Here is a 12,585-nt window from a genome sequence, read left to right on the forward strand (position 1 = left end):
CTTGTTATTACTGATTGTTCAAAGTAATGTAACAGAAGTAAAAAAAATCATGAAAGACATGAAATGATGCAAACTACAATAACGTTGTGATAATCTCACTCTGCAGGAGTCCTCAAATTCTTCCTATTTTAAGGTTAGTGCGCCCCGCTCTGGACTCATAAGAGTATTGCATTTAGTAGTTGCTGTCAGTTGTAAAGAATAATGACCCATCCTGCTGACAACTTCCGCCTGGCAACTTGGATTTCTATTAATTATGATAGGGAAAGCATTGGGTTATGTTGAAATGATACTAAAATGAATGCAAAGGCAAACAACAACAACGACAATAGGGACAAATTATAAATGTATTATTTATGATCATGAATGTTATGTGACATAGAAGTAACCTACTTTACAAACCCAAAATATATATAATTATGTTTTCAATTGAAATCGTATAACTTTGTGGAGCAGCCAAGGCCTTTGTTCAATAGATATTCGACCGACTCTTGACAAAAGAGATCCCTCTGTGCGTGAATAAATCATTCAAAGTCAAAGCAGTAAATCTGATTACACAGTTGTGTGTTTAGGCAAGACACGCGTCACGCGCTCTCATTTACTAGTCACGCGCGCCGTGTGAGTTGCAGCACGCACTGTCAGCTTTTACGTTTATTCAACGCGGTAAGCGTGCAGATGGTCTCTATTGAGCCTGCAAGGTGGGACCCTGAGATCATTAAATTTAGTGTCCGGAAGATGGATGGATCCCTCCCTAAAGACATAGAGTTTATGAGTTTAGGGATTTTGGTAAAAATAGGGATGAAAAATTAAAGCATTTTACATGAAGACGAAGTGAAAGGAAATACAGTTTATGAGACCACACACAGATACACAAATGGGAGGGGGACAGATAGAGAAATTCTTCATACTACCATATGGGGCTTGGATTCTGAAGAGCAACATTTTCTATTAGGCCTATCCAAATGAGATTCTCTCTGCTGTGGCCTATTACATTTAGTGTGTGACAAATTATTTCTATTTTGTTGGTTTGAAGTCAGGTGGCTTGTGGCCATAGAATTATGACAAATTTGACAGTTTGTGTGTTTTATTATCAGGCAAATGCTGTGGGCTTAAAATCAACTATACTAAAAACCACAAAGCATTTGTTGCAATAGCTAATTCATTATATTGATGAGTGAGCACTGTCAATTAAATATATTATACTTTTAATTATCTACCATAATTGTAGATTCAATAATGAAAATTGTCTTTGTAAATCATAACCCCAAAAGGGTCCACAACAGATCATCATCGTCTGAAAGGGCCTTTGTGGCTCACCATACACACAATCTAGGGACTTCCTTCAGATTGAAAGGCAACAAAGGCAATACAATTTGATTTGAAAGATCTTAACCAAATAGAAACCCAATGAATATCGCATCTTAACTTGCCAGATTGGGCTGCATTGGCTAATGCATGCACACACACCTTGTGACGTGCCCACTGTACAGATGGTCGGTGCGTGAGCCTGAATGAGTGAGGGACTATCCACTGCTGCTGATGCATTGTGAGGGGCTACGTCGCCTTCAATACCAGAGTTAATGAGAACAGACTGACTCTCTTTTCTCCCCCCCTACCCTGCCATCTCTCCATTCTTTTCTTCCCTCCCTTTCGCTCTCCTCCTCTGCCCATTTCCATCTGTTTGGAGACAAAGGGCCACGAGCCAGCTCCAGCCCAGGGACCCTGCTGGTGAAGTGGGCAGGGATAATACGTCCCATCCCAAGGGCCGCATTTCAACACATGGACCTGCCTTTGTACTGCTGGAGCTGCTTGCTGCTTGCTGTTTGCTGCTACTGCACACGCACCCTTCACATCACACTCTCACACACACACACACACACACACACATGGGTAAGTCTCTGATGGAGGTGGAAGGCGGGGAAAAGGAATAGGAGTGGAGAAAGGGGGGTTGAACATTGAACATTGTCAAAATACCCAGAGAGGTAAAAGGAAAGGGTGAAAAAGTGGAGCGGTGCACAAAACCCCAAATGCTGTTCCTCGCACAATGAACATATGGCTGCTTGTTGTCATCGTTTTTTCTCTCCTCCTGTCCCAATTTACACAAAGCTATCCAACCTTGGAATTAAACGAACGTGTGTGTTGTCCTACTTCAGGCTTTGAGGAGTCTACCTGAAAGATGGAGGGGAGAAGAAGCCCAAATGTTGGTAATTGTGACTGTAATCCCGGCCCGTCTGTACACCTCCTGACATATGGTCACTTGTAGACCTCAGCTATTACATAATCCACAGCGATGGGGAGGGGAAGAGAGGCAATATGGCTCTTTCACATACACGAACACATATGCACTGGTCACACTGGCAGTCTGTTCACTGCCCACAGCAGTTTGGTCTTCGGCTGTCAGTTTCTCCCTGTTAAGAGTCTGTAAAGAATAAATTGAAGAGGGTTGATGCTGTTGGAACCTTTTGGGATTGGAATACCACATGGTCTTTCTACAGCAGCTCATGCAATTACAGATGGACTTCATGCTCACAAGATATGAGAACACCGTGGCCCAATCTTGTCAGCCACGGTATGATTGGGCTGCAGGTTTAGATTCTGGAGTGAAAACAATTGGCAAGGAACAGTGAGGGAAATGTATTGCGGGGCAAGATACATCCATGCTAAAATAGTCAAATAAAATTTACATAATAATCATGTTGAGACAAATATATTTGGCTTTCAGAAGGCTAATAAAAACAGTAAACAGTAAAACAACTGTTTTTAATGTGTTTCTTTGGTAAACAGCTTCAACGAGTGGTACTCCAGCACATATTGAATTAGTAACTTCAATGATGACAGGATTGCAATCGAGGTAAAGCGGGAGAGAAAGAAAATGAAAGAAGAGGGGCAGGATGATTGAAAGGCTGTGTGGACATTTTAAGGTCATCTTTCTGATCTGGAGAATGTGCCGGCAAGATGTGGAGACCTTGGACAGGACTAAAACATCCCCTTCTCTCTTCCACAGATGAAAAGATTTAAAGCGAGACCTTGCTTGTTGTGGTGACCACCTGAGGATGACGATGTTGGGTAAAGGAATAGATCGGGTCCCAGCACACAAAATAATTAGTACTTCAAGTATTGTTTTTAACAGTGTCCAGGATTTCCCCAGCTTTTATACCGGTTCTAGAAGCTTGGCCATGAGAGAGGTCCCTGGCTCATTACAATGCCTCATATCTTCTGTAAATTAAACTATTCCGGGCAGTGCACATCAATGCTTGGTCATAGATTTCCAATATTTCAACATCAATCATTATTTAAGGAGTAGATTTACAGCAAATAGAGAGAGCATGTGGTTATATGGTCATACGATTTGGATGAATAAGTATGCTACCATGCACATTAAAAACAATGTCACTGATTAATGTGAAAGGCTGATAAAGAGATGATATTAAGCCTGACAGGCGGATGGGATGCCAGGTAAAGTACTGTAGGACTGGTTCTTTCCTCATTTCAGCAAAGATTCCTGGCAGTATAAATTGTTGTTGACATGTATGTATTTTGTGCACATACATCTAACTATTCTCATTTGTGTTCTACATTAATTGAATACTCAATTTATTAGTACAGTTTAGCGTCTATCTTTAATCTATCTTTGTACCTGAACCCATGGCCTATATCTGGCACCAATATATGAATATAAAGATGGTGACTTTGCTACCATTTGGCAATATTACATGGCTGGGCCTGCACACTCATAAATTTCCATCGCCCTCTCTCTCTCTCTCTCTCTCTCTCTCTCTCTCTCTCTCTCTCTCTCTCTCTCTCTCTCTCTCTCTCTCTCTCTCTCTCTCTCTCATTCTTTCCCACGGGAGGTGCCAGACGGCCAGTAATTTGGTTGTCTTGGCTCGTCTGGAGTAACACCTGCCCCCTCTCTGGGGAGAGCGCCTTTCAGCCAGCGAGGAGGAGCAGCAAACACATGCACAGGGAAAAAATCACACATATACACTTTTTCCCTGACCAGTGCCTCTGTGTGTGTATGCGTGTGAATGCATCATCAGTCAGTGTTACCTGACGTCATACTTACATTTTACTGCCGTAAAACGCCATCTATAATTCTAATGATACGCACAGTTAGTCTAGGCAGACATTTTGCAAGTCAGCAAGCGCAGTTACTAGTGCACCTTTCATTACATATAACGAACATTACATATAGCGATATTTTCAGACAGGCCTATAAACTCCAAATTATTCTGACTGAAAACAGAATTGGAACAGAAATGGAATCAAACGCGAATAATGCCACAAACAATAATTTACAATGAACAACCATTCAGATTTTCAAGAAAAAAAACGAATTTGTCTTCATTTTTGTTTTTCAATTTTAATTAAAAAAACACCGGAAAATATGAAAAATGCGTTCATTATAAACCAGCGGTCACAATAACTCTACTACAAAATATCTGCATAAAGCAACAAGTACACAACCCTGAAGAGACAAAAAATCTTTGGATAGAGGATATGTTTTTCTTCGCTATAAAAGTACTTATTGTATTTTCAAATACAAAACAGAGACAAATACATAAATAAATGAACGACTAGCTTTAGGTAGACTAAATCAAAACATTTAAAAAAAACATATCTGACTATTTTGAAATGATTTTTGGTCACAGCAAAGGAAGTTTGCTTCAGAATTGTAAATTGATCGCCTTTCACCATGGAGGCATTATCTGTCATTCTCTGTCAATCAAATTATATTTTGGCTAATGTCTAATTTAATATCTTAGAATCATTCGCATTTGAAATTGAGTGTGAAATATTTTACAATTTCGGTCATCTTTTTGTTTACTGTTTTGTGGGCCTGCTGCAACTTCCCTTTGTAACACGCAGGGAACTTAATGTTTAATGGGTTTAACCCCATATGAAGTGCTCATCGTCGCCATTGATAGACAATATAAGTGACATGAAATTTAACATACTAAATGAACAGAGTAAAAATAAATAGGCTAACAGAAAGTGCCATTTTAAGAGCAACACAATCACTTTCGAAGTTAAACGTCACAGCCTAAAATATATAAGCATACAATAATACAAACAATGGACATTTTTACAAAATACGTTTGCCTATTATGAACATAAAATAAATTAGATAAGCTTCGTTATTAACACATTTAAATAAATAATTCAATAGACAATTAAAAGAATGATTAAAGTCACAATTTCATGTGTCATAAGTGGCACTTATGCATTGAATATTTTTTTCCTTTAGGAAACATCATCTAAACTATTTCTATAGAGCAGCTATCATTTTGTTTACATCCTTTTCTCTCGTTCATCTGGGTACCCACAGTCACTTCATAACGAAAAAAAAGCCTAATTTCCCCAAAACAATGGGGGGTGACATTTCATCAAATTATCCATTGGCCTACAACTGAGTGCTATTTTTCGGGTTGGTGGACACTAAACATGTATGCTTATCGTGTGTTCTAAATATGTCCCATGTGTCAAATTATTGCATCGTATAGGCTAACTCAAACGACTCAGCGCTTGTTGCATTGTCTGCTCGGTTGTCATGCGAATTCGAGAGTTGATGCTTTTCAGTGCCTCAGGAAAAAAAACTGATCTCGCCAGATCAGATTTAGTCAGCATCATCTCGTTTTCCTTATGACAACTTCCATTTGTCTAAAATGTAACACTCATGTTTCGGTCTGGCACCAGATAACTTCTGCTTTTTAACTATAGGCTACACGTCTAAAACGTGATTTAGGTAAGAGATATAACATATTGCAAGTCTCAGAATCTCAATCTTGGACAACTTCTTATCAGGTGGCAGAGTCGGCAGCAATTTCCTCAGTTCAGCGAAGGCAACATTGAAAGCTTCCACGCGGATCCTCTCGCGCGTGGCGTGGGCCGAGCGGTACTTTGCTGTGGCGCGCCTTCTCCTCCTTTTCTCCTCCCTGCTGAGGGCCGGGGGGGCCAGCGACCTCGTCTTCCCCTCCCCCTCCATGGGCTCGTCGGACAGGCATCCAACCTTGATGTCATTCAGCACTGACTCTGGGTCGGACTGACCCCATGCGAGGTCCGAGTCAGTCTGGTCTGGACTCAGCATCATTTTCAGTCTGTTTTGTGATTTACCAGAGCCTATTCTATCCCAAATACCTGAAAGAAAGTAAAATAATAGATTATATACTTTCTTGAAGTGTTTCTTGTTCTTGTACGACAACAATGTTTAAAAACAAAAGTAAAGAAATGTTTTTAAATTAGTTCTAAATTAAGGCGTTCACCATGTGCAAAAAAGGATGACGTGAAGTGAACCAATTAAAATGTTTCTCTTTCAGTTCAACATAATGTAATCATGCATTCAAAAGCCTAACAATTGTCTGCCTGCACTTTATTTTTTTACTTTGCACTTTTGTAATTTTCGAGTCATGTGTGCAGGCCTTTTATAAGTCAATTTCTATCACACATATTATAAACTGCTAACGACAATTCAATTAAAACATTTTTTTAAAGGTTCTACATTACGAAAACAAATTATGGTAAATATTGTGAGAAAACATTCTATTTGAATTAACATATTCCATATTCAAAATCACCATCTGTCATGTTGAGATCAACACATCTGCTTGGCTCGAGCGGAATGACTTGACAGCATGTAACTATAAGAAGGCAAAAAATGTTGACATCTGCTGGACATTGGATTTGGTAACTGAACGTTTTGTTCTCAACAAGGTTATAAAAAAGGCACGTCCCTAATATACTATCAAGGTGTAGGGCTTATCAGTGGTCTGGACAAAAATCTATGTTATTTTTGAAAACATTGTCACACGAAAAAATAACGTTTTCCTTTTATTTCTAAGCCTGCGTGTGTTTTTATCAAATTAACTGTGCTCAACAACAAATATTAGATGCTTACCTTGAATCTGTTCAGGCACAGGTAATCTCAAAGGATTTCTTGTATTTTATAGAATTACAAATTAACTATTTTCTTCTCTTTGGTTTTGGACACAAAACATTTTAATTGGTCCTCCCAACCATTAATATCGGCTAGTTGCCGTCAGACAATTTGCTGTTTACTTTTTGGGCACACAAGTTAGCCTAACTATCAGTTCAAAGACCCACATGTAGCCCTGCAATTAAGCAAAATTACTGGTTATCTTAAGAGTCGTCAAAATGTAAGATTAGGTTATTAAAGCAAACTCTGCAACTCTGAAAGATTCTGATTTAAGGCTAAAAATCTCTTGCAAGATGAGCCGTGTGACCCCCCGGCGCGCAGACAATAGATTGTTTTGTTGATAAGATCGTGCTAGAAGTGTAGATATTTGTCCTCCCTCTTCAGAGATGATGACGGCGATAAGAAAGGCCCTCGTGCACCGAGTGTAAGAGTCAGTCAATAATAAAGCACATAGATTATCCGCTCTTTCCTCTTCTGTGTTTTCCCGAAATGTTATCAGGTCCAAAAGACGGCTTATATGCGAGATAAGATCCAACCGATCCCAGCTGATAAAGCTTCACTTGAGAGGCGGAGGGATGGAATATATTTGAGGAATGGTATTGTCTAACACCGCCCCCTCCCTTTCACACACCTCCCTCCCTCTGCTCACGCCCCTCGGCCCCTCCAAGCTCTCCCTCCTTTGGGGTTAGTGGGCAAAGTGAAACCAGCAATGAGCTCTGGAAAAAGACGCTGAAACAATATGTAGCCAAAAAAAATTTTTGTTGATTTTACGAAATGTATCTTGATATCAACTTTACAGTACTGTACTTCAGAGCTATCAAATTATTTATTAACAGGAAAACAGTCAAGAAAGCAATGCCACTCATGTTATATACATGTTATATTTTACCTACTGTGTCAATTATTACCCTCGTCAGAACATCATCATGGCAACAAACAAAAAACTCTCCAACAACCCCACACCAAGAGAGAATCCAGTGGATTAGAGGGAGAACTCAGAGGAGTAGATAGATTAGGTACAGCATGCCGTTCTAGAAGAAACAGTTATTTGGGAGTTGACATACATCTGTCATGTCCTGAGCGACAAGAGACAGGCTTTTCGAAGGGGGCCTGTGGGCATCGCTAGTGCATGCCAGTCTTCGGTGCCAGTCTGGCCCAGCACAGACAACCATGGCACGCTGTCTTGTAGGTTGACAGATCCTGCCTCCTCCTCCTCCCTACTGCTCCCTCAGTAGCAGCACCAGTGTTGGGTCAGGGGGGCATGCGTCCAGAAGAGGAATGGTGGCCAGAGAGTGTGTGGTGACTGACTGCGCCTAACGAGGTGATTAAAACGATGAGGGGAGCACGGCTGACTCGCCGTGGCCTAGAGCCACTACGCAGGCACACACACACACACACACACACACACACACACACACACACACACACACACACACACACACTGGACGGAGGTGCCAGAGGGACCTAAGCTTACATACAATGCAGAGTAGCTGGTGGCGTGTGTTTGTGTGTGTGTGTGTTAAGCAGATGATAGACAGGTCGCCCTCAGCCTCGTGTCCAGGGAGATATGACACAGAGAGACTCGCAGCGGGGGGTATCGAAGACATGTCAGAAGAAGGGGACGGACCCCTTCTGACAGCCAGGGCGCAGCCAGCCGCCTTAATTGGTCCAAAGACCAGAAAGGAGGTGGTCTGTAGTCCTCGGACCCCCAGCCCCTCAGGACCCCTGGGCTCAAGGCCAAAGACAAGGACCCCCTCCAAGGATGTTGTGTGTCTGATGCAATTACTCTCCCCAGCTGATGCACTGACTAGGGCGCAGGGATGAGAATTGTCAGAGTCCATGGAAGCAGATTGTATTGAGCGTGTGGTGTTCCAGTGCGAGCGGTTGGAACAGCAGACATTCCTTTCTACCGAAGCACTTTGGTGTATTGAAACGGCGCAACCTTGAAAAAGTTCCTGTCGGTTGGAGTCTCAATCGTTTCTCTATCTGTCTTTTCTCTCTTCCCAACCAACACCTCGGGCCATGGTGACACCCACTCTCCAGTGCCCACCTGTCAGACACACACACACAGACACACACACATATAACTCGGATGTCCGTGAGACCACTGAGACAGAGCGGTGAAATGGGAAGGATTAGTCACCCTGTCAGGAGATGCATGGGGTTTCTCTCAGGTGAACATGTGGCCACAGGGGGCAGATAGGAGGAGGCCACAGAGAGAAGGAAGAGAGAGTGAGAGGACAGAGGACATTTTGACCGACCCTCAACCTAGACCAGTCTATGCCAACTTCGAGAAAACACTCAGTCAAAAAATAAAATAAAAATAGACCCAAGTTTTTGGTTAACATGTCGGATATTCCCAAAGAAATCCTACATGACTCGGCCTGTTCATTCATGAACTCACACCTGCACACGCATACCCGATGCGAGGGAGAATCTTGGCTCTTGAAACACCAAGCTGCCCATGTGTTGTGCTCTTTTTCTTCCAGGGCGGTGTAGCGGGGTGGACCCTGGCTTCAGCAGGGCGGGGGGTGGGGGGCTGGGGGGGGGTGAGAGGGGAGGGGGGGGGGGGGGTCCGGCGTTGAACAGGAGGTGTGGGAGCCGAAGCCAGGGGTCCCATGTGAGAATGTGGCCATGGCCAGCACCACGGCAGGCCTCTGCACCATCTGTGCTCCCAGCAGGGCTCCTTCGTAGAGCCGCGCGCACGCACACACACACACAGACGCACGCGTGCACACGCTCACACATACACATTCACATGGACGCACAAAATGCACACATAAGAAGACACATGAACACACGATTGATGCAATGTTTAATAAAATATGTTCAGCATACCGCATACATTTTGTATCATCCACAACAACTGAGATTACTTAACGAGAGATTGAATTATAATTATGGATTGTAAAATCTGCTGGGTAGGATAACAGGTTGAATACATGAACGATAATGACTTAAGTGAGGTGACCATTAGCAGCAAATGACCCAACTGATGTGTTTCAGCCTCTCATAATGCCACACCCATGTCTTTCTTCTCTCTCTCTCTTCCCCCCCCCCACCCCCCTCTGGCTCCCCCCCCCCCCCCTGTGATCCTCCTTGTTTTTCCTCCTCCTTTCCTTTTGCTTCGGATTCTCCTTCCATCTCCACCTCACTTCATCCCAATCCAGGTATCCCACAATCCTCCATTCTTTTTTTTCTCATTCATGCATCCTGCCTTCCTCTGTCTCATGCTCCTCACTCTTGGCTCATCTCTGGTGGCCCACACACACACACACCCATACATGCACACACACTCACACACACACACACACACACACACACAAACACACACACGGACAAGCAGGATGGACCCTCTGCTCCTCTTTAAACCTTCCCTCTGCAAGCTCCTCCAGCTGGCTGATGAGTTCATTAGGCCGTGGGCAATGCCAAGGTGCACAGCGCTGTTGGCAAAACCAAGAGGGTCTCTTGGCCTCAAGTGACCAATGGGTATCCGCGATGGCCATTAGAGAAGGGACAGAATGCACCACATGGTGATATTCTGGGTGGTTTAGATAGGGTTCGTTTTTGGAAGAGGACTGTGATGTCCTACATTAGCAATCTGCTTTCCTCTGTTTTCCTCAAACTCCACGAGAGGCCCCATTCAAAGACGCGTTCAGATCGAAGCCTTCCTTCAATGGGTTCACATACTAAATGGTCTGGGAAACAGATTCGTAATAATCCCCACAGGTCACAGTGACATCTGGCCTAACACTTCAGCATTGGCTCAATTAATTCAAAAATACAAAACAAAAAGTGCCCCAGGCAAGATCTGAGGACATGCATGCCGGTGTGTGTTTGTGTGTGTGTGTGTCCTCTATGGTGGTGCTTGTGTGTGTGGTGTACTTATGTGCGTGTGTGTTGACTTTAGTGTTTGTCAATCTCAGCCGAGCTACGCCAAATGATGTTCAACGATGAGCAACACCATAAGCTAATCAACCACTCCAAGAAGATAACAATAAATTCGACAAGGTAATGTGAAAACTGTTATCCATTACCAGAGGATGATTACAGTCCCCTCTCTCCACCTCACCCCTTTCCCTCCACCTTTCTGCTCGCCATCTCGCTCAACTCTCACACTCCTTTTTGCACATCGCTTTCCTTTTCTCTCTCCTCCTCATTTTCGCGTTGCCCTCTCACCTCTCCCTGTTCCTTCCTCTCCTGCGTTCCTTCTCTCCTCGCCAGGTCAGTCGGGGTCAGAGCCCTCGGTGGCGGAGCTCAGGTGCAGACCCAGCTGGCCTCGGAAGGGGTGAGGGGGGTGGAGGCAGGGGAGGAGGGTGCTGGTAAGGGTGGAAGGGGTGATGGGGAGGGAGATGTTCCCGGCTGCGTAGAGAGGAGCGGAGAGGAGAGGAAGGCAGAGGAGTGAAGAGGACTGGCGAGGAGAACAGTGGAGAGGAGCGGAGCGGAGGGGATGGGAGAGAGGAAAGGAGCAGAGAGGAGCAGAGAGGAGAGGGGAGGGGCGCACGTGCCCGTCTGTGTAAAGTCCGACAACCACCTCCGTGCACCGTCCCAGGCATAAACCCAGGGAACAGATCGAGCGAGGGAGATAGCGAGAGGAAGAATAAACGTGTGCATTTAAGGGAGAGAAAGAGAGCAGCTTTGTCCCTCACCCCTCTTCACACCTCCCCCCTCACCTCCCCTCCTCTCTGGGCGGACCCTTGGGAGCGGCCTGGCCGGGCTCGGCCTGCACGCCATCTGCTGCATAATGTAACGGGATGGAACTCCAAATCCTTCATTTCCACTCTCTGCCTGTCATCTGTGTGTGTGTGTGTGTGTGTGTGTGTGTGTGTGTGTGTGTGTGTGTGCGGTGAGCAAGGGAGTGTGGGGGGGTTCTCATATGGCCATACATACACACACGTATCTTCATGGGTGTGAACATGATGTATTTGAGCCGCATCATGTGTGACTGGGAGCTCATTTTACGCCTGTTGGCCTATTAGCACATCTAGTCAGGAGTGTCTTTTCAAATGAGACCGCTTTCGCTGCGAAGCACAACATCCACAACCACAGCTTCTCCCAACCGGCAACACCTTTCGGTGGTACGGTGCCAGTGTGCCAACACACACACACACGCACACACGCAAACACCAAACACAAACACACGTGTTCCAGTCCCCCAGCCTCTTCTCCAGTGCTCGTAACCTGGAGGTGGGGAGAGTTGTCCTTCCTTGTCCCTGTGGGGCCTGAGTGATTGGAGGCCATCTGTTTCCCCGTAATAAGCTTTCTCCTCATTCAGTCTTTCTTTCTCCCCTTCCTCCTCCTCCAACCGTTCCGTTCCCACTGTATCTTTAACCCCTTTCATTGTTTATTTTCCTTGATAAACAAACAAAACCACATAGCGGTAACCCACTGGCATATAGCACTCTGAAATAACAACGTTGTCTCCTTCTCTGGTTTTAAAATGGAGCCGTGGTGAAATATCACAGCCTGAACTTTGAACCTTGACTGGAAGGAATATGGCAGTCCTTGGCGACTGGAGTAAACTAAAAGTGACATATCCCCTCACAAGCTCAGGAACCCCTAGGCAGCAAGACTGTGACTGTGTGTGTTTGCTACTGTGTGTGTTTTGCCTTTTATTTTGTGAAGATGTGTGTTGGTGTGTTTTTCTCAGAGAGGCG

At 44.3% G+C, this 12,585-nt stretch overlaps 1 protein-coding gene across 2 annotated transcripts; it reads right to left on the reverse strand.

Moving 5' to 3' along the window:
- Positions 1–4,343: 4,343 nt before the first annotated feature.
- Positions 4,344–7,458, reverse strand: nhlh2 (nescient helix loop helix 2). Of its 2 annotated transcripts, XM_062446870.1 has the most exons (3): positions 6,890–7,458; positions 6,570–6,617; positions 4,344–6,132 (listed from the first exon to the last, which is right to left on the reverse strand). In XM_062446870.1, the coding sequence occupies exons 2-3, from the start codon at positions 6,577–6,579 to the stop codon at positions 5,717–5,719; spliced, it is 426 nt and encodes a 141-aa protein (XP_062302854.1). In that variant the 5' UTR covers positions 6,580–6,617; positions 6,890–7,458; the 3' UTR covers positions 4,344–5,716. The 2 variants fall into 2 exon arrangements, with proteins under 2 accessions (XP_062302854.1, XP_062302855.1); XM_062446871.1 differs by lacking the exon at positions 6,570–6,617.
- Positions 7,459–12,585: the final 5,127 nt, after the last annotated feature.

The sequence above is a fragment of the Osmerus eperlanus genome, chromosome 21, assembly GCF_963692335.1.
Source record: "Osmerus eperlanus chromosome 21, fOsmEpe2.1, whole genome shotgun sequence".
Taxonomy (NCBI): domain Eukaryota; kingdom Metazoa; phylum Chordata; class Actinopteri; order Osmeriformes; family Osmeridae; genus Osmerus; species Osmerus eperlanus.